The sequence below is a fragment of the Saccostrea cucullata genome, unplaced genomic scaffold (genome assembly GCF_032062105.1).
Source record: "Saccostrea cucullata isolate Sc308-1 unplaced genomic scaffold, CSIRO_AGI_Scuc_v1 ctg496, whole genome shotgun sequence".
In the NCBI taxonomy this organism is placed as follows: Eukaryota; Metazoa; Mollusca; class Bivalvia; order Ostreida; family Ostreidae; genus Saccostrea; species Saccostrea cuccullata.
The window spans coordinates 100,386-123,752 of NW_026930996.1; the positions used below are offsets into that span (position 1 = coordinate 100,386).

Sequence of the window (23,367 nt, forward strand, 5' to 3'; positions counted from 1 at the left end):
ATGTTGATGACTATACTCAATTGTTCGGGCGCAGCCTGTCAAAACTACGTCAACAACCGTATATAATCCCAACTATATCATTGCTGTCACATTTTCGTATAACAATGAAAGCAATGCTATCAAAGGCCTTTTTGAAGCACAGGTTTCCTATTCATCAGAGGAGAGATGTCCCCAGAAAGTTATAGTAAGACGTTTCTGGATGGAAGACGAACAATATCTAGCACTACGTCTATCCAGTCAAGTAGCGGGAATATTAATTAGAGATATAAATGCAAAAAAAAAAAAAAAGAACTTTTTGGATTAAATATATATAAAGTGATGTTCCTCTTTTTCATGACACTATCAGAAATGATAAGAATAGGTTTTTTATTCAGGTAAAGAGATTACTTGTCAAGTATGAGTATTTATATGCTGCATTTTTTCGATAATAATAATGCCACGAACATTATTATTATAATAATGTAGAGGAAAAAAGTTATAATTGCCATATCATTTCCTTTCCTGTGGTAAAATAAGAGGCAATATTCAAGTGTGTATGAATATCTATTATAAAATGAAATGTGCAACGATTATGATAGATGTTATAATACCAATCAACGTTTTTATCATGAAAGACATGTGTTTTAATTCCTATGGACTGGTTCATTAACACTGAATAATAAGTATGTGACCTAATAGCGTTTGTCATAATGGTGTCTCCATTTGTGAAATGCTTTGGCAAGAGGGTGAGTTACTGACACACTTTTGGGTTTGGGGAATCAGAAGACCCAGTTGACACGCTTCCTCTACACTGAGTTGCTTGACCCTCGTGGGGCGGATCACGGGGGCGTGGTTACAACAAGTGTATCCAGAATCCTCTGTCTTGCTTTTCCGCAGAGGAGAACGAGAACGAGTCCATTTATCACTCGTTATACGGTTAATCAAGGGGTCATCCGAAGAGGAGCTACTACCGGAGTCTCTTCGCTCTCCTTTTGTATAATGGCCACCTCTCTTGTCTGTGTTTTGTATTTTGATGATGGGAGTGATATGCATGGGGAAGTTGTTGGAGTGAATTTTGGAGACAGGAGTCTTTGGTTCGGAAGACACGCTTGGATGATGTGCTGCCAGCAGTGGCGGTACTCTTTTTACGGGACTTTTTGGCTCCGATGAAAGACTGAGATGCTTCGTATTAACCAAAAGAGGACGTTTGGGACGAGTTTTAGCTTTAGCAAGTTTCTCGTAAGGAACATTCAATTCATCAGAATCAAACATAGGAATACTTCTATTAAGATTCAGTGCATTTTGAGAATGGGCACAGTTTGATATTTGCCTATTAAACATACAGTTCGGGTTCGGACAACAGACTTTCCGACATTTGCCCTCCTCTAACAAATCGGTTGTGGGAGGACAAATTGTGTCGGATTTGACTTTAACAATGATACCTCCCGGTTGAAGGAGCTCATGTTGTTTGTGAACCCACTCAGCAGTGCAATCATCCGTGTCCATAAACACGATAGGTAAAGCGTCGTGTGATTCGTCCGTGATGGTTACCTGAGGAACTATAAAGGCATCGTCTGCAGAATTCTGGGTGACGTCACCAAGCATGTAATCCCTATGTGTGTATGAATGTAGAGAATCATGATTTTCACTTTCACTTAAAAAACTTTTAATTCCAACACTTTGGAGTTTATCGTCTGCTTCAGAAATGAGGGCTTCCTCGTTCTCTTCCTTGTCGTCTGCTAGATAACTGTCATGTTTCAGAGATCTAATTTTCTCTTTTACAAATTTAATTAAAGGTTTCCGAATCTTTGTCCTGTAAAATACATACATAAGGATGAACAGAAGTAAACCTCCGAGGATTGCCGCAGTGTTATATCCCAAGGTAGGATCGTACGAGTTGTAAAATAGAGCTTCCGCCGTTCGGTACTCCTCTTCCTGACTTGGAGTGATTTGAGCAGTTAAGTCTCTGATTGGGTTGACAGTGTTCTCATCGATAACCTCGTACATCAATGTCGAGTTGGATCGCCTTTCTCGTGCTTCTGTAGTATTATCATCTTCTAGCATGTCGTCATGGATCTATAAGAAATGAAAAAGATTTCCTTGATTTGTATCCTGTCATTGCACGAGTTTAGTCCAAGTTCAAACTTAATACAAATTTATATTGATTTTACGATGAGCATGTCTTAATGATTCTGTAATCAAATTTTCCCAGATGCATATTCAATCTTCCAAAGTATACATGTATATCTATTTGTAATTAGATACTATATAAGTTGATTAAGTTGTTGTTTTATCTGACAATAATAAAACCCTTGCTTGATCATGTCATGACATCCAGCAAAATAATTTTCAATAACTGTTGGTTATTATTAGAATAAACGATGGGTATTAACTGTGTTCCTTTATTTATGGACCTATTTTCATATTCCTACGAAGCAATTTTTTTTTTCAAAAACTTCCACGTGAGAAGAGAGAACATTTGCTGTGGCCTTTAATTCGACATTAAGAAATATCGACGACGTTTTATCAATTAACAATAGTTATATGTACATATATTTCAATTCATATGTCAACTCTATATATGTATATGCTAATGAATTTGAAATGATAAAAAACACTACCACATCTTTTTTTATCTGGATGTTTTACTGACTATGGCCAACTAACAATTAAATGTTTGACAAACGAGATCAGGCTTCAACTGTTCCATCGTCATCTTTCCCTGTTTATGTAGCAATATTCCACATGCTTATGTTGTTACGTCTTCAACTTATTTGTAACGTAAGAGCTTGCACTCAGTACCATCAATTGTTCAAGTGATATGTTAATGTTACAGGCATTTCTTCAACTTCGTTAAAAGTCGGCATTTGGTCAATAATATTATTATTTTGCCGTTATAGTGACCTTAATAGCAAATAAAACTTATCATTATAATTATATAGTATTTTTACTGACTTGTTTAATACCAATTGTTAGGCCTTTGATTTTATGTTTTTATATTGTTTTTATACTAAATTTGATTATGCAAATTTCGGTCAAGACCAGAACGACTGTTTCCCAATGAGTTGTTCTTGTCACATTGAAAGAATCACTTATTTTTACAAAAAACCCTATAAAATGTGAAATTTTAGAGATCTTATAAAGATGTACATTAAATACAACATATTGTGGATGAAAAATTGATAGAATAGGAATCTTTTTCTCCTTGATATAAAATATAAGCTTTCAATTTCAGAGATATCAATTAAAGTTTTAGATGAATTGAATATGAATATAAGAATCGAAATAACATATTTTGGAATATATAATCATTATCTTATTTCTACAGTAGAAACCTCATATCTAATGATCAGTCTACAACTGAATGAATAGGTCGTAAATTTTCAATGAAATCTTACAGACAAAAAGTACGAAGACATTGTATTATATAAAAGAAAACAAGAGGCCCACGGGCCTTATAGGTCACCTGAGCATTATGCAACAACTTTCCAGTTACAGTGTATTGAATTTGATTCATGTTTTAAGCCAGATGCTATATGGCATTCACAATTTTGAAAGGGCACCATTGATCATCATAACAATAAACTTAGCAGTTGCTTAGCTTGGTTACTGAATAACCATAAGCAGGGTAGGGGAACAAAAATGCACTCCAACTAATCAGTAATATTAATCAATAATCAGTAGTGCCCCTAACACTCTCACATAAACCCCTGACCCTAGGTTGCACAAATTTTTAAAAGGCACCCTTAAAATTGCCTATCAAAAAGTAAATAAATGTTTTATAAATACAAAGGACCAGATTTCAAACAATTAATTCATTTTCAGTATATAAGTAGAGCCCCCCCCCCCCTGACCCTGGGGCCTTGAAATTCACAATTCTGCAAGATTAGGGCCCTTGTTCATCATAACTATATAGGTAGTTCATCTGCTTCATACCCAGAGACAGAGAAGAAAATTTTCAAAGATTTAATGTACAATGTATTTTCACTATATAATCAATAGAGCCCCACCCTAACACCAGAACCCCAGACCCTGGGGCAATGAAATTCAAAATTTTAGAAGAGGCATTCTTGCTCATCATAACTATGCACTTACTTAGTTTATTTAATACCTAGGAGCAGAGAAGAAGATTTTCAAAGAATTCATGTATTTTCACTATATAATCAATAAAGCCCCCCCCCCTCCCACCAGAACCATTGACGCTGGGGCCATAAAATTCACAATTTTTGTATAGGCACTCTTGCTCATCATAACTATGCACTTAGTTAGTTTATTTAATACCTAGGAGCAGAGAAGAAGATTTTCAAAGAATTCATGTATTTTCACCATATGATCAATAGAGCCCCCCCCCCCAACACCATAACCCTTGACCCTGGGGCCATAAAATTCACAATTTTGGTTGAGGCACTCTTGCTCATCATCACTATGCACTTAGTTGATTTATTTAATACCTAGGAGCAGAGAAGAAGATTTTCAAAGAATTCATGTAATTTCACTATATAATCAATAGAGCCCCCCCCCCCCCCCCCCCCCCAACACCAGAACCCTTGATGATAGGGCCATTAAATTCACAATTTTGGTTGAGGCAAACTTGCTCATCATAACTATGCACTGAGTTAGTTTATGTAATACCTAGGAGCAGAGAAGAAGATTTTCAAGGAATTCACATATTTTCACTATATAATCAATAGACCCCCCCCCCCCCCCCCCCCCCCCCCACACACACACACCAGAACCCTTGACCCTGGGGCCATAAAATTCACAATCTTGGTTGAGGAACACTTGCTTATCATAACTATGTACTTAGTTAGTTTATCTAATACCTAGGAGCAGAGAAGAAGATTTTCAAAGAATTCATGTATTTTCACTTTATAAACAATAAAGCCCCCCCCCCACACCAGAACCACTGATGCTGGGGCCATAAAATTCACAATTTTTGTAGAGACACTCTTGCTCATCATAACTATGCACTTAGTTAGTTTATTTAATACCTAGGAGCAGAGAAGAAGATTTTCAAAGAATTCATGTAATTTCACTATATAATCAATAGAGCCCCCCCCAACACCAGAACCCTTGACCCTGGGGCCATAAAATTCACAATTTTGGTAGAGGCACTCTTGCTCATCATAATTATTTACTTTACTTGGTTTATTTAATACCCAGGGGCAGAGAAGAAGATTTTCAAAGAAATCATGTATTTTTACTATATAATCAATAGAGCCCCACCCTAACACCAGAACCCCTGACCCTGGGGCCATAAAATTCACAATTTTGGTAGAGGCACTCTTGCTCATCATAACTATGTACTTAGTTGGTTTATTTAATACCCAGGAGCAGAGAAGAAGATTTTCAAAGAAATAATGCATTTTCACTATATACTTATTTAGCCCCGCCCTAGCACTAGAACCCCTGACCCCAGGGCCATGAATTTCACAATTTTGGTAGAGGACTCAATGCTGATTACAATCATGCAAATAGTTTGACTGCTTGATGTCCAGGAGTAAAGAAGAAGATTTTTAAAGATTGCATTAATTTTAGTGGTTTTGGCCCCACCCCTCAGGCCCCAGGGGGGCAGGGATCATGAAATTCAAAATTTTCGTTCCCCTTCACCCATAGATGCTTTGTGCCAAATTTGGTTGAAATTGGTTCAGTGGTTGCAGAGAAGAAGCTGAAAATGTTCAAATGTTAACACACGACACACGACACACAACACACGACACACGACGGACGACGACGGACGAAAACGGATAGCAATAGGTCACCTGAGTTTACTCAGGTGACCTAAAAAATCGTATACTTCAAAAGAAGACGAGATCTAAAACTCAAATTCCATCTGCAACATTCAAAAAAAAAAATTCATTATATATGTAGCTTTGTAAAATTTCAAATTTTCAAGTTATATGTTGGTTTCTTCATACCTTGAAAACAAAAGAAATTTAAACTTCCTACGAAAATTAGTGATATCACAGTATATCTGAAACATAATAATATCTAGAGTCTCAAACATCAATTTTAACTTTAAATAGATCATTATCTTCATATGACGTTTCACAGATGGTTAGATCTTAAATCTTTCATAACAGCTGCAACTGATACAGATCAGAAATTTCAATGACATTTTGTGTAATTTGAAATTCATCAATTCAACTGGGATTTTTTATCCTTGCATAACAAAACTGGGGCTCTCAACTAACATCTGCAATATCACACAAACTTAAGTTACACAATGTATCCCAAACATCACGAAATCAGTAACATTAAATTCTCCAACAAAAAGGATGGTGTAAAGATGTTTTACATCTTCAATTTGCAACAGGACATGATTTAAAAGTTTTCAAGTCATAAAATTAATGCAACATCAAATTTAAAAATCTTGAAATAAGTCTTTCCAAAACAAGATGAAATTTCACAATTCAACTTTGAAAAAATTACACATTGCCAAAGAAGCAACGATCTCACGTGTGTTAAAAACTGGAATTCTGTATATGACATTATATAGGGGAAAAAAAAAGAACAGAGATGTCACGTAATATTTTTATCATTATCCACAAAGACTCAGTTAAAGTCCGAAACAAGAGCTAATTCCAACAAAGAGCTTGATTTCACATTGTATGTAATCTTCTAGAGGAATTGATAAAATTACATCTCCAAAGTAACTTAGGCTGAAATCTTGCTCAATATCTCAAACTTTAGAAACACCTAGGATTATTACATTTTGTCTTCGTAAGATTCGGATGAAAAAAGAATTATACAATTTCACAAATAATAGAAAAAGGGAAATTGTCTTCATAGAGGAGCATCTATTGAATGAAATGGATTTGTTCAAAATCAGAACACACTGTTGTCTCCATAATTAGTTACTGACAGTCTAAGTTTTAAAAAATTAGTTAAAAATGCCGACAGACCTATATTGTTTTTTTTACTAGGAAGAATTCAGTAGGATAATCGTTACTCCTCCAGCTGGGAAGCGTGTCTGGTGCCTTAAAAGTTAATGTAATATACGTAATAAAGCGGAAGACATTATATAGGACGTGCCAACTCATGAATTACTTAACGGTTTCTTCACCGCACAGAAATGATTACAGCAATTAAAAGTTAATTGTGATTTTTTTAATTACAGAAAACAAAGACGTTCTAGTGAAATGTAATATAATTATGTAACACTTTGACATTGTACTGTAAATGTCATCACAATGTTATACAAAATTTAGTTCTTTTTGATGAATCTCTTCGTTCCTTAATCCGACATTTTAAAGACTCCTTGAACAAAGATACTTAGATACTCTGTCAAAAAGTGGAAAATTGCTGTTAAAGAAAAGTAATAAATACACATTCTTTTTATTCCTTATTTTATAAAAGTGAAAAGTTATACAGGTCTTCGTTAATAGTGAATACTGTTTTGCGTTCGTCATCATCAAATCATCTTCGATAATACTCTGCTACATGACAATAATTTGAAAAATAAAGTTATGTTCTTCTGCTTGATGCAGCTAAAAAAATCTACGAGTAAGTTGTAGAATACAGCTTTAAGGGATTTTAATACAGATTTGAAGTCATAATTTGTAAATAAAATTGTCGGTATATTATCATGACCTGTTTAATAGCACGTCAGACCACAGATTCTTGACGTTATATATTTTTCTTGCACTAGAGTGATGGGCTCTTTTGGTTGGTTCCTCCGCTAGCTGAGACCTCAGAATAAATAGTTTGGTAAAGAGCTTCAGATGAAAATACAAGTTGATGTGTACGACCTCATCAAGATGACAACCATGTTTACATTGTGAAATTATTATGTATGTTTTTGTTTTAATTATAATTTTAAAAAATGATTTTAACGTCTGGTGTCTGTGCTTCAGATCGATGCATAATATTAAAAACGCATTTTTATAATAAAAACTTTACTTATTTCTTTTACATAAAACTTCACATTTCAGGACGCATTTGATCGACACATTTCTTCGCACTTTCACGAAGCATAGTTTATTTTTAACATTAAGGGAAAATGGTAATGGTTTTGTGTATACTACAAAAATATTTTTAAAAATAATAATCGGGAAATTCAACACACGTGGTTCACCTAAGATTATACAGAATAATACCATTGTCTTTGTATTTTAAGAACGTGCATGACATACGGAGATGGAGACCAGTATTCAAGTTCAATGTCCATTCAAATAATACATGTACAATTCGGGGTAGATACAACACAGACCTCCAAAAACATCAGAGGTGGGATTAAGTTCTTTGGAGGAGCAAGTCTTCCCTGTCGACCGGTCATACTTGTCGTTTGCTCCTTGTCATGATCGAGTAAAGTATCATGTTGTAAATTTTGAATTTACTAGGGGGAGGTAAATGCAAAATTTACAACATGAAATTTTGCATTTACCTCCCCCTAGTAAATTCAAAATTTACAACATGATAAAACGAAAAATCCGCAGAAATGTCAGTGTGTAAATAATAGCTTAACAATTCAAATAAAGAAGAGTATCAGCATTTGACCTAATATGATAGGTGGTACTTGCTGACAAAACATCGGCCATACAGATAGACCTTGCAGACTGATGACGCCAAACAAAAAAGACTTTTGATATTCTTGTTTCATCCCATTGTTGTTCAATAGCTTGCATCGTTTAAAAAGATAGATCGTACATGTACGTAGAGCATCCCCTTAGATTTCGATTCAACTTGGAGACAAGCATCCTATATGGAGGTGATAAGGTTAACTGCTGCATAAGTAAGGAAAGTTGAGGATAGAAATGTTGAAGTCATTACGTTTATCAAAACATTTTGCTGATGGTTACCTTTTATGTGTTTTCTTTTAGTGAAATAGGTTATCTTTTTGGTTAGTGAAATAAGCTGTGTCAGTCTCTGTGGTGACTCTACTGACTAGAGTTAAGTCAAATAGATACAGGAATGGAAGTAACTATCGTTAACTGAAAATGCGTCCTCTAAATGTCAAGTTGAAGGCAGTAAGTGTTTCCTTCACAAATAGAAGATTTTTACTAAATTCTGCTGCATATAAATACAAAAATAAGTCTACTAATAATGGGGCGCAATTAGTACCAAAGAAAATTTCAACAGATTGTTGGTATATCGGATCTCCAAAAACAACATAGATGTTATCAATCAGGAACTGGAGCATCGTTTTAATGTCGACTTCAGAGTACGTGTGTGTAGTCGAAATGATTTTTAACCAAATAATTTTGCAAATAACCAATGACAAGGTACATGCAAGTATTAGAAGAGTATACGAGGGTGATCAAAAAGTTAGCGAACTAATTGAATAACTTCCACGAAAGAAACAATATTTGGTTTCAGTGTTGATTATACTTTAAATTAGTCCTCTCCGATTTTAATGACATCTGTCACCGTTCTGCTCATGCGCAAAGCACGTGATATAGGTGGTCACGTGACCCCCTCCGTAGCCTTCTGTCACAAAAGCTGAAAGATTTCTCTTAGTTTTATATTTCTTTCCATGTAAGTTAATTTTTAGAACAAGAACAGATAATTTTATCAGAAATGGCCAAATTACGGCAACAGAATGGGTGGATAAGAATATCCTTTCCAAAAATAAGCATGGCGACCATCAAAACCCAAATAATCTGTCTCGTGAGAGACGTTTATTCAAGATGGATAGAGAATGGGTGCCTCCTTTTTTATCATATCAAATATGTTTAAAATCCAAAGTAAACGATATCTTAGGTATTTGATAATTATATTATTGTTGAAATATTCAACTATTTTTCAAAGTGTAAATTGGAGGTTTTTGACAGCAAATTGCTTAATTAAAAACACATCTCTTTTCAAACTTGCTTTCACTGGGCAACATAACGATTATCATTTTTAACCATCTGCCTTCCTTCACTAAAACAATCAATCCAATCATTGATTGAATTTATAGGAAGTCATTTGTCTGAATAAACTGTGTACAAATTATTATACGCTACTTCAAAGGTGTTTCTAAGATATGCCATAAATTCTACAGTCCTTTGTTGAACGAGTTCGACTGAGACAACCATTTTCGTCACAAGTGACCTGCATAGTGACGTCATTTTCACATTGTGACGTCACAAACAAGGAGCAAAGCTTTATTCAGCATATGCTATTTATAGAACTTGTGTATGTGTGTACCAATTTTTTTTCTAATATGAATTGTAGTTTTATAGATATAGAGATATTTCGCGAACTTTTTTTTATCACCCCTCGTAATTATTATATATATTAAAGAGTTCATTTTTTATTGAAAAGCAATTGTCTATAATGTCAGAAAGTCTGGACTTGAATTCATCTTGGATAGTGGTTGTATAGAGTGTTGACAAGTAGCACGTTTTCATATTACTGATTTTGGCAAAATGTTTTCTAAAAGTTCTCCGGAGTTTTTAAGTATCCATATCTAATTCACACCACTTCCTGAATATATTGTACGTTGTACAGTACTCCTGAAGTTTATTTTTTCTGCTAAAAATTTTTAGAAAGAGGCTTCATGCAAGTTCAATTCATTAAACTGAAGTTAATTATTATTAAATAAAATTAAAGATATTGGAAATCGTAAACAAATATGGCAATACATCTGAGTCCTAGCCACTTTTGAATACGGTTAATATGGTAATATGACAGTATAAATTCAGCTTTACAATTTTTTAACAACTGAATGCAACTCATTACATAGCATGGGGCTATAGTAGATGTTCCCGTCACGGCGTCACGTTTGCTGTTGATTAATCATTTTAAGTGATTTAATTTTCTGCGGTGGAAATAAATGATCGTGAATGGTACTCACTAGACATGTTACGTAAGATCCAGTCAGAGAAATGTGATTATCGTTCTCACGTACTGGTAGCAGCCATAATTCAACGTGCTCACATTGTTCACAGCAAGATTATTTTAAAAAAATAAATTTGGAAATGTTTACGTTAGTTTTTTTTTATACTAAAAATAGAGATAGCAAGAGAATTATAGATACTTTGTCGCCCACATTGTGACAATTAATGAAAGTTTTTAATTCGTTATACAATTAAATCTTAAAAGTTTTTGCAAAATGCTGTTGATCCTGAGTTTAGATACACACTGATGCAAAAAATTAACGAACAAATTCCATGAACATAGAGGGATTAGTGAAACAGGCCAAATATATATTTTGAATAGATTAGTCGGAGGAAAATAGCCATGTAAATAAGCGGGGGATTAAAAAGATATCCACATTCTCCATACCGTACCGAACAACCAAAGGATAGGGGAATGACGTTAGGTATACTGATAATCTTCTAAGATTGCATTTGTGATGTACTGAGTTTCTATCTGTTGAGATTTTGCTGATGTACTGTCTGTCGAGTGATTTTTTGCTGATGTACCGAGTTTCTATCTGGTGAGATTTTGATGACGAGAACTCCATCCCTACCCCACCCCCATGGCTGTGGTGGCGAGACGGGGGATATCTTGAACTCTGATATGATCAAACCGAGGGATAACCATCATATAATTGGATTAACTTCGTTATGTATAAATCACCACAAGACTTCTGCTACAGAAACTCAGAACGATTAACTTATATCATAAATCACGAAACCCCCTTAAAGCGTACTGGCAATCAAATCTACTTGTTGTTTTCAATTTTTTAGCTATGGATACAAACAATCTTAATTGTTTATTTCCAAACATAAAACACTATAATTGAGGAATCCTAATATTTACAAATGCCTGAAAGCGGATGTCGTAAGCAGACCGCTTTTGTCGTTAATCGCATCATTAAAAAGAGGTTTAACTTTCAAGTACGAAATAAATTTATTAGAACATTCACCTTCATAATACGTCACAGGAATGAGACTGAATGGTGTTTTATCGATTGTCCCTCGGCAAAAAGAAGATAATACAGAGGAGATTGGACTTATACACGAAAAAGTGAGTTCTGGAATGAACAATTACGTGCTCAATTTGATTTCCGGATGGCACATAAAATACTACTGAATGTTAATTTTAACATTGTATTGTGCACAATAAAATGATGTTGTTAATATCTAAAATGACTTTGGTTACCAGTTAATTAGAATCTCTGTAGTATCATTTTTTTTTACAGATCATCTTTTTCAATAAAATACATGTTATAGAGATAACCGACAGTTAACAAGCTCGAAAGTTTCTGAAACATTACAAGTCGGGAGCAGAGATTACACGGACATCTAAAAGCATCAGAGGTAGGATCAGGTGCCATGAAGTAGAAAGAGTATCCTTCGACCGATCACACAGGCCGTGTTTCTAGTTGCGTATCTTTGGTTTAAGATGCAAACGAAGTTTCCCGGCCAAAGAAGCATTAATATTATTAGAAGAAAAGCATATTCGTAATGTAACACTGAAGCATGTATCAATACAAACAAGAGAGAGTTGTATATAAACATTTGTTGACCCCTCTCACCGTATCTCCTCAAGTAAGGACCATCTATTACATCACAAAACGCCACCATATAAATAAAGACATCTGTTACGTATGTTAATCAAATCAACAGCGATTTCTGCCTAGCTCTCTAATCACGTCACGCATTCATCATCGTATTAATACAAAACTTTGGGGAAAATATCTCTTTCTAAGAATCGTTCATTGACTTCGTCTCTATAAATAAGAGTCTATTCAAAGACTTCTTTTCTATTTTCTAAAATGGTCAATCATCAGAGAAGTCCTAAAGCATCTATTAAGTCAAATCTTATAAAGATGCAGTCATCAAAAGTCAATAATTTTGTCTGCATCTGATGTCCCTAGTTCTATTTTTATTGCTGCACACGTGGTTATTTTCCCATCTAGAATGTCATCAAGAACTCTGCAACATAAACACCAAAACATGTACCGGCAAAATTCCTGTTTCTTTCATTCGCTTTCTTTGAATGTAGTCGTATATTTCGTTTCAGAAAATGATCCTGGTAGCTTTTTTTAATCAAATAAAATTAAGCAACATCTCAATAGGCCAACTGAAAGTGCACATTGGTCGCTCGAAATCTTTGTGAATAAGGAATATTTATTTTATTCAAAAAAAAAAAATTAACATACTCGTTTCAAAAGAGCTGCTCTTTATTTCATTGATATCAAATTTTAAAGACATTTTTGAGTTTGTGATCATGATTTTGTTGCATTATTTAAAAGTTTTGCCTTTTCGTTATATTGTTCATTTATTTTTCATTATTCCTATAGACCTTTTTTTTATTAAACAATTCTCTATTTTTGTGTTACATATTCTGCTTAACTTAAAAGAATCAAGGTATGGTGTGAATATTATTTTTTTAAGAATGGGGAGCAAGTTTTCCTAAATATCTAATGAAATTAAATTTAAGAGTAAATTTAAAACACTTACCGTTGACCTTCTTGGTGCTACAAGATTATGAACTGTGAGTGCGATTTCTCAGACATTAACCCGTCTTAAATCATGCTTGTAACAATCGCGCGTGTTTGCAGTGCAGGGGTAACCTGGAGCGTTTGTGATTGGGCAATATGACGCTTTATTACCCCTGATGATCTACTGCCTTCAGCTTAACACCAGGAGCAAAAGAGCTAACAATCACCCACAGGTTGTAGCGGTACTCATTTTGTACTTCATTGTTCTAAAAGCCCATCCTCTTGATATGAGAATAAAGGCTTTGCAAATATGACTTTAAATATAGATAAAATTCATACGATACTCATAGACTTAATTACATTAAGATATCTAATGCTACAAAAATTGCAAAAGGATTTAAAGTCTTATCTTTTGAAAGCGCGATTAAATAAAATCAAATGGTCACTAATCAGCTTATACGATTTCTGCTTCAGCACCCAGCGAATTCTGATATTAAATACCTTTACAGATTAAACTGAGAATTACTATAAACTAAATGAACTTTAAATTACTGGGAAGTACTGTAGACTAGTGTACTGTTGACGACCTTGAAGTTTCTGACATTATACTTGTCGTATTTGGATCAGACATTATACCTGTCTCATTTATACAACTCACCAAAATTAAAAGCAATGATTTTCCTATCGTTTGGAATTATGTGGCCAGAGAAATCAGAGAAATCAGAAGGTAGGATGTATTGTGATATAACTGCTCAATTCAATTTTATTTTATTTTCCTTCATAACATTTCATGATTTCCTTTGCAGTGTTTCTAAAAACAACAATAAGAATGTTGTGTCTCTTTTGTTATTCAAAATAGGAAAATCATTTTTTTTTTCCTTGCTTTTGTTTCTCAGGAACAAACAAACTGAATTTTTACTTTCACTCCCTTAATTCAGAGAGTACCAGTATCAGCAACAGCAGACAGAGAAATTTTTAATTCCTAAAAGTACACTCAGCTGCTGAAGGGATTGGATGTGTAACTATTAAAAGCAAACAATCCTCGGAACACGTTACTTTACTTTATAGACCTTGTTTGTTATAAGTACCGGAGAGAGAAAACAAAAAACACTTTGGCGCTTCATAATCCGCAGTAATATACGGTAGTACGATGATACGAAACAAATGCCTCGGAAGCGCCCCCTCCAGGCGAGAAGTCACAGCGATGACGCACGAGAAGTTAATTGTCTGTGGGAGAGGGCACAGTCGAGGCCGGCCATATCATGTCAAGACACACAACCTATAAACCTAACAGCGGAAATTGGGAAAAAAGAACATCCTGCAAGTTTCATTTTTTTAAAAGTTATGATTCATTGTTTCTTCTCGCAAAACCACACTCCTCAATAGCCATGGGTATCGGGAAAGCACGTTGTGCAAATGTTGCAATGATTGTTTTTCTTAGAAAAACTAAATACTGAGCCTGTCAATAGTTGTTAATATGATATTTATGTTCTTTGACTGATCTATAACTTAAGTAAATTGCCCTGACAATAAACAAGCAATTCTTTGAAGTTAAACGTTCTTTTGAATCAACTGTTTATGGTTTTAATTCAAAGACGCAAAAGATTTGTCACCATTGATCATCTTGATAATCTATTGTATTGTGTTCACATCCCACGTGATTTATGCTTCGGAGAAGAAACATACAGTTTTATATAGATTTATCGTTTTATAGTCGTCTAAGAATTCACATATACATTGAATATTCTGTTCACAGTACTTATGCACATACTATCATAATGCGTATCATCAAATAAAATTGGAAACGTCAAATCGATTAAACTCTGATATGACTATAGACAATCAATTAGTGATCTAGAATTCCATTGAATAACCTTCCTTTTTAATTATTAGTTTTAAGCTTGTAAACAGCATGTTATACACCTTGAGTTGATTCCATCAGGACAAGCATTACATCCATAACATAGATTAACTCAAATGACTTTATGGAGTCTCGTATTTTGCAAAATCTTGTTGGTATTTATTGCAGTAATCTGCTTATAGTTATTACTATTACTATGTAATATTCTGCTTAATGAAAGCAGTTTATTAATTGTCCAGATATTAATTATCTCGAAATATTTCATTACTCTAGAATTATTTTGCTCAGTGCAAATCACTTTTGCCCCCAACCCCATCCCTCAAAAACAGAAAAGATCTTGCCAAGTTATATATGCACGTACCTGTATTGTACATATCATTAAAACTGTAATACAAAACTGCAATATGAAAAACATTCAAAGTTGCACCTGTCTGTTTCGTACATATCTATAAAAAAGGGAATCTGATCGAAAATTGTAAACTTGAAGAATCATCTAAGCTGTCCTATATATGTACAAACTATAACGGCATATCATCATAGCTTTATTTCTACAGCAATAAACATCTTTTATATGAAAGTTGAATATTTGTGCATTTCAATTTAAGTAGTTAATAAAATTATGCCAGAAAAACAAATAATTATTATACTTATTACTTACCCGCTGATATTAACAGTCCCGTAAAATGAAAGTTCATCACACTGCATAATTATACACTCGCCGTGACATAAGATTCTTATATGAAAGGGTGCGTACAGGTTTACGACTGTGCTCAGAAGGTGAGATAAAAATTACTAATGGTTACTAAGCAACACATATATATGAATGATGCAGTCACCGTCTCTCTTGATCAAAATCCATGGCAACGTTATTGGAATTTCGGTCCAAACCCCGTATTTACCTGGTAATTATAATAATACAGGCGAGTTCCGTTCAAACGCCCTGAACAAGCACTATCCTGCAGAATGTCACGTTATAAAAACTTCTGTGATAAAACAATCAATATTTCTCGTTATATCCGTGTATTTCAAGTCTCCTTGATATAAATCTAATCCTTTGTCAGAGAAATCTGTAACTCCACTACAACCTTCTCTTAATTACAATCAGCCTCCCCCTTTCTTCTCCTGTCAGGTGATACCGGCCGAGTTACGGGTGTATTGGATGGAAGGACTGTCACCGCTTCTCTCGATGTTGTCTCTGAAAAAAATCTGCTGTAATAAATATGGAGATCGCTAATAAGCCGTGATTAGGTGAAAACACAAGAATGACAAACAGGCGAATTAGAACGGCTATCACATGACACCGAACCGGGGCACAGTTCGGAATCCGCGCTTCTTCCGCGTCGCTTTGATTTACTGATGTTAATCACTTTTATTCCAAACATAATCACACTGATTAACATGCAACGGAAAAGAACAGTTTCGACAGAGCAAACTCGAAAGCAAGCTGTTATGGGATTTAGTTCAGAAAAGTTATGACATTAATCTTTGCTTTACATCTGTTAATATATTAAACGCATTGACTGCAAAGACTGGTTGGTTTGATTTATTTGACCGTTACTTAACGATTATAAAAATAGCACAAGAACAGAATGAAGAAAAATTACTGATCATGAAAACCAATCATATTATATCATCGGTCAGAGACAGTATTTAGTGATAAAGTACTGCGCCACGACCGAGATCTCCCGAGGTACCCTACAGCAAGAATTCCTAGGGATGACTTGCATGAATTCAGTTACATTATATATATACTGTATTATATATATTAAATCAATTTTTAGGGAGAGGTATTTTTTTTTTACAGCTATGAAGATTTGGTAACTGCATTTGTTAATCATACATGCTGTAGATCTTGTGAATATGTTTGAACTAGGCATCAGTATTATAGTATACGAAGACAACGAACAATAGCCCGGAAGTCTATTGAAACAAAACAAATCGTGGTCCGAGAAGACGCTGACCTGTAAAAACATCAGAGTTGGGATGAGATGGCATGGAGGAGTAAGCATCCCCTATCGCGAACGGTTACATCAGTGCATGTGCAAACGTCAGTGAGCATTTACCTTAATGATAAATTGTAATTGCTGAAAAGTTCATATGGTACCGACCATAGAATTTGTGAAATGTTGATTTTAAACAAGGCTGTTGATATCCTTATTAACAGCTCGCTTTGTTTCAGAAATTATTCATACCGAGAGTATGCTCTCATCCGACAGAGAATGGTATTTAAACTATTGCATTTGATGTATCAAAGCATTGCTGACCATTGATGTATTAAAGCCATGTTAATCATTAATATTTAAAAGAATCGCTAATTATTGATATATCTAACCATTGTTTACCTTTAATTTAAGGCATTGTTGGTCATTTTACCTTTGATTTATCTCTTACAATTGACACATATGTATCAAAAATTATTAACCGTTGCTTTGACAAATCATGATTGCGTACCGTTCAATTATACAGCATTGGTAAACGTGGATTTATCAAACCATTCCTAACCATCGATATACTTAAGCATAGAACCACTGTTAACCACTATACTGTATTGCATTAAGTGATATATTGAGTATATATTCTTTGTTTGCTTAATATATTAGAATACGTGTAATGTTAAATATATAGAGTGATGCGATTTATTAATAACGCTTCTGGTTAGAGTAAATGAATGTGCTCTTATATATCAGGGTTGATTGATTGATTGATTAATGTATGTTGTTTTACTTCCCTCTCGAGAATTTTTCACTCATGGTGGAGGACACCAACACTTGCCGGTTATAGCTGCAAATTACAATGAAGCGCATTAAAGTTTGTTTAAAAAAAGACACTTTAAAATTTTAAGAAAAAGTTTCAAATTGGCATAATCAATTATTTGACCTATCTTAATAAAAACGTTTATTGTCATGAAAATTTATGACACGCCCATTTCTTTACAAATGGATAAAAATTTGTTGAATATTCGAATACCCGTAGAACAGGTTTTCCATAAATATAATAGCCAATCAAATTGACGGTCTAAATAAACACTGAATAAACACGTGTTAGACCGAAACATGTGTTGTTGTAACTTCAGTAGACATGATAAGTTCAAAAATATGTACATATTCGTTGCAATTTGAGTTTTACAGAAGCGGGGTTTTTTCTGAATTCTTTCTTCTAATTTTTTTAAAGCTCCATTTCGGAGTAACTCATGTTGCTTGTCACAAAGAGCGGGGTGTCCTTGAACATTACGACGAATATTTCTTTTTCGTTTCTAAAGAAATGGGCGTGTCATTATGTAATAATTGACGTTCAAAACATGACTCAGAACGTTTCATCCAAACAGAAAATTTTACCACTTCAATGCACTTCATTGTATGTCCTATACTCGGCACTCAGGGCCATTGAGCAGGGACGGATCTTTTTCGTGCCAGCACCTACTGCGACATGGGACTTCGGTTTATACGGTCTGATCCGAAGGACCGGTCTTCACGTCCAACAGTGGGATTCGAACCCGCGACGTAAGGATCAACTCCTTACTTCGCGACTCTAGAGCAGAAACTCTAACCACTGCGCCACGCGGGCTACATTTGAAGGTTAGAGTGATATGTGTTTACTGGTTAGAGTGATTCGTGCTCTATTTTATTGTTAGACTAATACGTGATCTGCTTGCTGGTTATACTGATACGTGCAATATTTGTTAGTTATAGTGATAAGTGCACTGTTTCCTGGTTAGAATGATACGTGCTCTATTCCTGGTTAGAGTAATATGTGCATTGTTTGCTGCTTAGAGTGATACGTGCTCTGTTTGCTGGTCATAGTGATATGTACTCTACATGTATTTGCTGGGTAGAGTAATATGTGCATTGTATTTTCTGGTTAGAGTGATACGTGCTCTGTTTGCTGGTTATTATATTATACTTGCTGGTTAGAATAATATGTGCATTGTTTTCTGATTAGAGTAATACGTGCTTTGTTTGCTGGTTATATTGATATGTGCTCTATTTGCTTGTTAGAGTAATATGTGCATTGTTTTCTGGTTAGAGTGATACGTGTCCTGTTTGCTGGTTATAGATATACGGCTCTATTTGCTGGTTAGAGTTATACGTGCACTCTTTGCTGCACTGTACCAAATAATGAATACTTTCTATTCCAGTAAACTCTATTTAAAAGCCCACAATATTTAATGGTCAATGTTAAGCAAACTCAATTAAACATGTTTCAAGGAGAGACCAATCCGTGCTTTTTGAAGCAATTTGTAAAATAGTAATTGTCTCCACAGCTGGATTGTGCTTGCCTCTTATGTTACATTGACTTAAGTTATTTCAGGCTTATAGATTTTTTTAAGTGTGGTTATTATTTTTATTATGAATATTTAGTTTGATGCTTTAATCAAATTCTGTGACTGATATAATTTTTAGGCTTTGATTGACAAGTTAAAACAGCGCATCCTTTATCTTATCACAACAGATATCCAAACCTAATATGCACAGATGATCGATGTATTGTGTGAATAATCTTTAGAAAGCAAGACCTTACCCTTGAGTAACGCTTGTTCAGAAAAAAGTAGCTTATCTATTTGGAAACCTGCAGACTACAGCTGCACACAGCACTATGTCTGTTTTTGTATGATGCTTTATAGATGCTGACCTTATGTGACCCGGAAGGAAGACAGGAAGCTCATTATTATACATTCTGTTACAAATGACGAACAGTGCATTTGCTGATTAAATTAGTGCCTTCCGAAGTTTTTATAACATTTCATTTTCTTTCCTTCTTTAATTTATTGTTAATGCTGGTACATATTGTAAAAAGAAGTCCCCCACACCGCACAGAATTCTGAGTACTAAATGGATTAAATCAGTGTACTTATAAAGTTAAATGGTCCTTTGAAAAAACAAATTACACAAATCATCGATTTATCAGGTACCATCAAAGGGCTTGGTTCTGTGATGTCTGCTGTTTACAAGTAGGTCTACAGGTGACATATCAAAACATCTGAATAAACAACAAAAAAGTCTCCAGATTTAGACACCCGCCATTTTTAGATCCCTTCATCCTTCTCCGGAATCTCCTAATTTAGCTTTATTCTAAATGAAGAAGATAAGGATACGATATTAATGACTTTAAATACCATCACGTGTGACACAACAAAGGAACAGCTGAATATACCTTCACGATTTCAATGAGATGGTGTATTTTTATTCATGCTGACAAATTTTGAAAAGTAATTTTGTATCCGAGACTATATTTAACTGACGTCATCAATCGACAGGTGCTTTGAAGATAAAGACTTTATCGTATATACGTGTATCAGTAATGACTTCAAATTGATTTTATTTTTAAAAAGAACAAGGGCAACACTAACCGGAGCATCCCCTTGCAAAGGAGCATACCTTTAAAGTATGCAAACAAAATTACGTCATTACCGTTACGTACATTAGGACAACAAACTAACTTCACCTCCGTTACGCACAAAAGGACAAACTAACCCACCCACACATACACAACTGCGTTATTTTATCAACCCCAACTCCGTTACAAGGGGATAAAGACGACATTTTACAAGTCAAAAATTCTAATCCACTGCGGTCTCTTTCCTACAAACAATGATTATAAAATTAGAAACGGATTAAAAACTCATGGCTTCTGCAGGTGGAAAGACATGTCGAGAGTGCACTTGGTTTGATTAGCGTACGTAACCCTAAATAGAGTATATCTAAAAGTATTGTTTGAGTGTACATTGTGAGTCTGGTGCCTTATTTCAATAATGAGGATGATTCATATGTATTTCTATGACTTGCGGTTTTCCTTCATGTGTTTTGAGCTTTTCATACTCACCATCAGCAATTGCGCGTTTTAGCAACACCTTATCATTTGTGGTTGTTCACCCACAGGATCCATTGATTGAAGTGAGAGACCATTATTATTATCATTTAACATTTCACTGTTTGACTTTACAGAAATATCAATAACGAGTTTAAGTCAGAAAAACGTCACCAGAAATTTTAGACGAAAAATATTAGAAGCGGAAAGGTTTTTGTTTTTATTGATTAATGAAACAAAAATCAGCTATCCTCACTTCAATATTTCTTTATCTTAATTGTTTATGCTTTTGATATTAAAAAAAATAATGCGCTAGCTTTAACCAGATTCAAAATTTGGAGTAAGGTGTGTGATCTCTGGTCAAAATAGAACTTTACTATAGCCCACAATTAACTTTATATGTATAAATACTACTTTCCGAATTAAGGAGGAACATCAATGGGTTTCAATGTTTCTCTTCATCAGACATAAAACACGTGCAATAACTTATACTGATTCAATGATTCAACAACATTTCACTGTTTGACTTTACAGTTAAAGTTGAAATGTCTGAAAACGATACAAAACCATCAAATACAGAGAGTTGTGTCAAGTAGGGAAATAATTGAGAAAACCATTGTAATACATTGGAGAATCAATGCTTCTAAAAGCTAAATTGATGTCTTTTTGTCCTTTGTACGAAAGCACCCTGCATCATTTGCATCAGATATATATTGATATTGTACGAAATCCGTGCATTTACTGTTGATATATAAAACAAAAGAAGATACAAAATGTCATCCAGGCTCAGCATGACAAGTGCACTCTGTGTCGCGTGTTTTATTGGCTCTTGGTTGTATGGTTTACTGACGTTAAATGAGTATTCAGCTTTGTTTTTGTCTTTTAATTTCTCTTAACTCCGTGATATACTAGATACTAGATAGGTGAATGGCAGCGGAATCTGGCCGGAACTTGATGAGCTCTGACGTCACAGATGAGACCATTAATTCCCTGAATGTATGCAATCAAAGAGAAAGACTTTCCTACATACATAAACTAGCTTTTATGTAAATAGGTCCATAAACATCTTAAGAAAAGGAGTTCAGAGTCATATCTATACTGAACGTGCATTGGCATTTCCGCTCTCATGTTTACAAGAAGAAAAGTATGATTTTCTTCGACAATTCGTCCATTGTGTCTGAGACTGTATTCCTAATTACCACTGGTCGCGGACAAAATTATGCAAGGAAAATAACCAGGTTTTACTTGGGCTTTACATGTCATATTGCAATCGTAGCAAAGGTTAAGTTAAAAAATTATCATAAGTTCGAGCTGTGGGCCGGGATCATGTAACCTCTTTATCATGAGTCAAAATATTCATGTTGTATTTACAAGTCGTGGAATGAGATATATGGGGATTATAACGAACAGTAATCAAGATCAACAGTCCATAAAACAATACAAAATAGGAGCAGAGCAAACACGGTCCTCCAAAACATCAGAGGTGGGATCAGGTGCCATGGAGGAGTGAGCATCCCCTGCTGACCGGTCGCATCCGCCGTGTGCTCCTTGTCATGATCGGAAAATAACGGAGACATCCGTCGGCAATTAAGTGTGTACTTAATGGCCATACAATTATATGAAAAATGCCAGTCAGCATTTGACTCAATGATAAATTGTGTTTGCTGACAAGGTCATTGTATCGACAATAAAACTTACGAAATCTTGACTTTAAATGACACTGCTAATATTCTTATTTCAGCACCTTGTTTGTCAATAATTTACCTCGTTTTATAAATTGTACATACGTAGAGCATGCTATTGCATTTCGAATCAACCTAGAGATATTAACGCCGTATGCAGGTGATGAAGGTTTATTGCTGCATAACTAATGGGAAGTTGACGATTGAAAATTTAAGGTCATCACGTTTATCATAAAGCTTGGCTCTAAGATTACCACTAAAGTCTTTTTCAAGTAAAATATCCAAAGTATGAAACAGATGTGTAAGAGTCTATGGTATCTTTTATCTCAAGTTCACTTTGATATATCAAAATCTATATATCTAAATGTCGAGTTAAAGCACAGCAAGTGGTTTTGGAGAAATTCTGCTTCATATGACTACAAAAATAGGTCGAGCTGCTAAAAGGGGGGCGCAATTGGTACCCATGGAAATTCCAATAGATTGTTGGAAGACCTGGTCTCCAAAAACCACATAGATATTGTTAATTGGAAACCAAGAATCTTTCTGATGACGTCAATTTCAGATTGCTTCTGTGTTCAATCAGAATGTTTTTAATAATATAATTTTATAAATGACCAATGACATGGTGAGTAAATTTATGAGTTCCAAGTCGGAAGTCAAGCAGATCAAAATTAAAATATTTTCTATTAAAAAATTTTAATAATTAAATAATTAATAAAAAA

The 23,367-nt window shown here is 34.5% G+C and overlaps 2 protein-coding genes across 3 annotated transcripts in view; both read right to left on the bottom strand.

The window, feature by feature from the left end:
• Window positions 1-422: 422 nt before the first annotated feature.
• On the bottom strand, window positions 423-16,488 carry LOC134230968 (uncharacterized). 2 transcript variants are annotated; one of them, XM_062712834.1, is made up of 2 exons: window positions 15,817-16,488; window positions 423-2,055 (listed from the first exon to the last, which is right to left on the bottom strand). In XM_062712834.1, the coding sequence occupies exon 2, from the start codon at window positions 2,041-2,043 to the stop codon at window positions 685-687; it is 1,359 nt and encodes a 452-aa protein (XP_062568818.1). In that variant the 5' UTR covers window positions 2,044-2,055; window positions 15,817-16,488; the 3' UTR covers window positions 423-684. The 2 variants fall into 2 exon arrangements, with proteins under 2 accessions (XP_062568818.1, XP_062568819.1); XM_062712835.1 differs by lacking the exon at window positions 15,817-16,488 and adding an exon at window positions 13,317-13,363.
• The window catches only part of LOC134230971 (histone deacetylase complex subunit SAP30 homolog), a 181,822-nt gene continuing 164,611 nt past the window's right edge, over window positions 6,157-23,367 (bottom strand). The window contains exon 8 of the transcript XR_009984466.1: window positions 6,157-6,175. The gene's annotated coding sequence lies outside the window, so the exon portion shown is untranslated. The remainder of the gene's footprint in view (window positions 6,176-23,367) is intronic.

Bases quoted from the DNA above. Each gene is read 5' to 3' on its own strand.
- LOC134230968 (XM_062712834.1), bottom strand. From the start codon at position 2,043: ATGCTAGAAGATGATAATACTACAGAAGCACGAGAAAGGCGATCCAAC.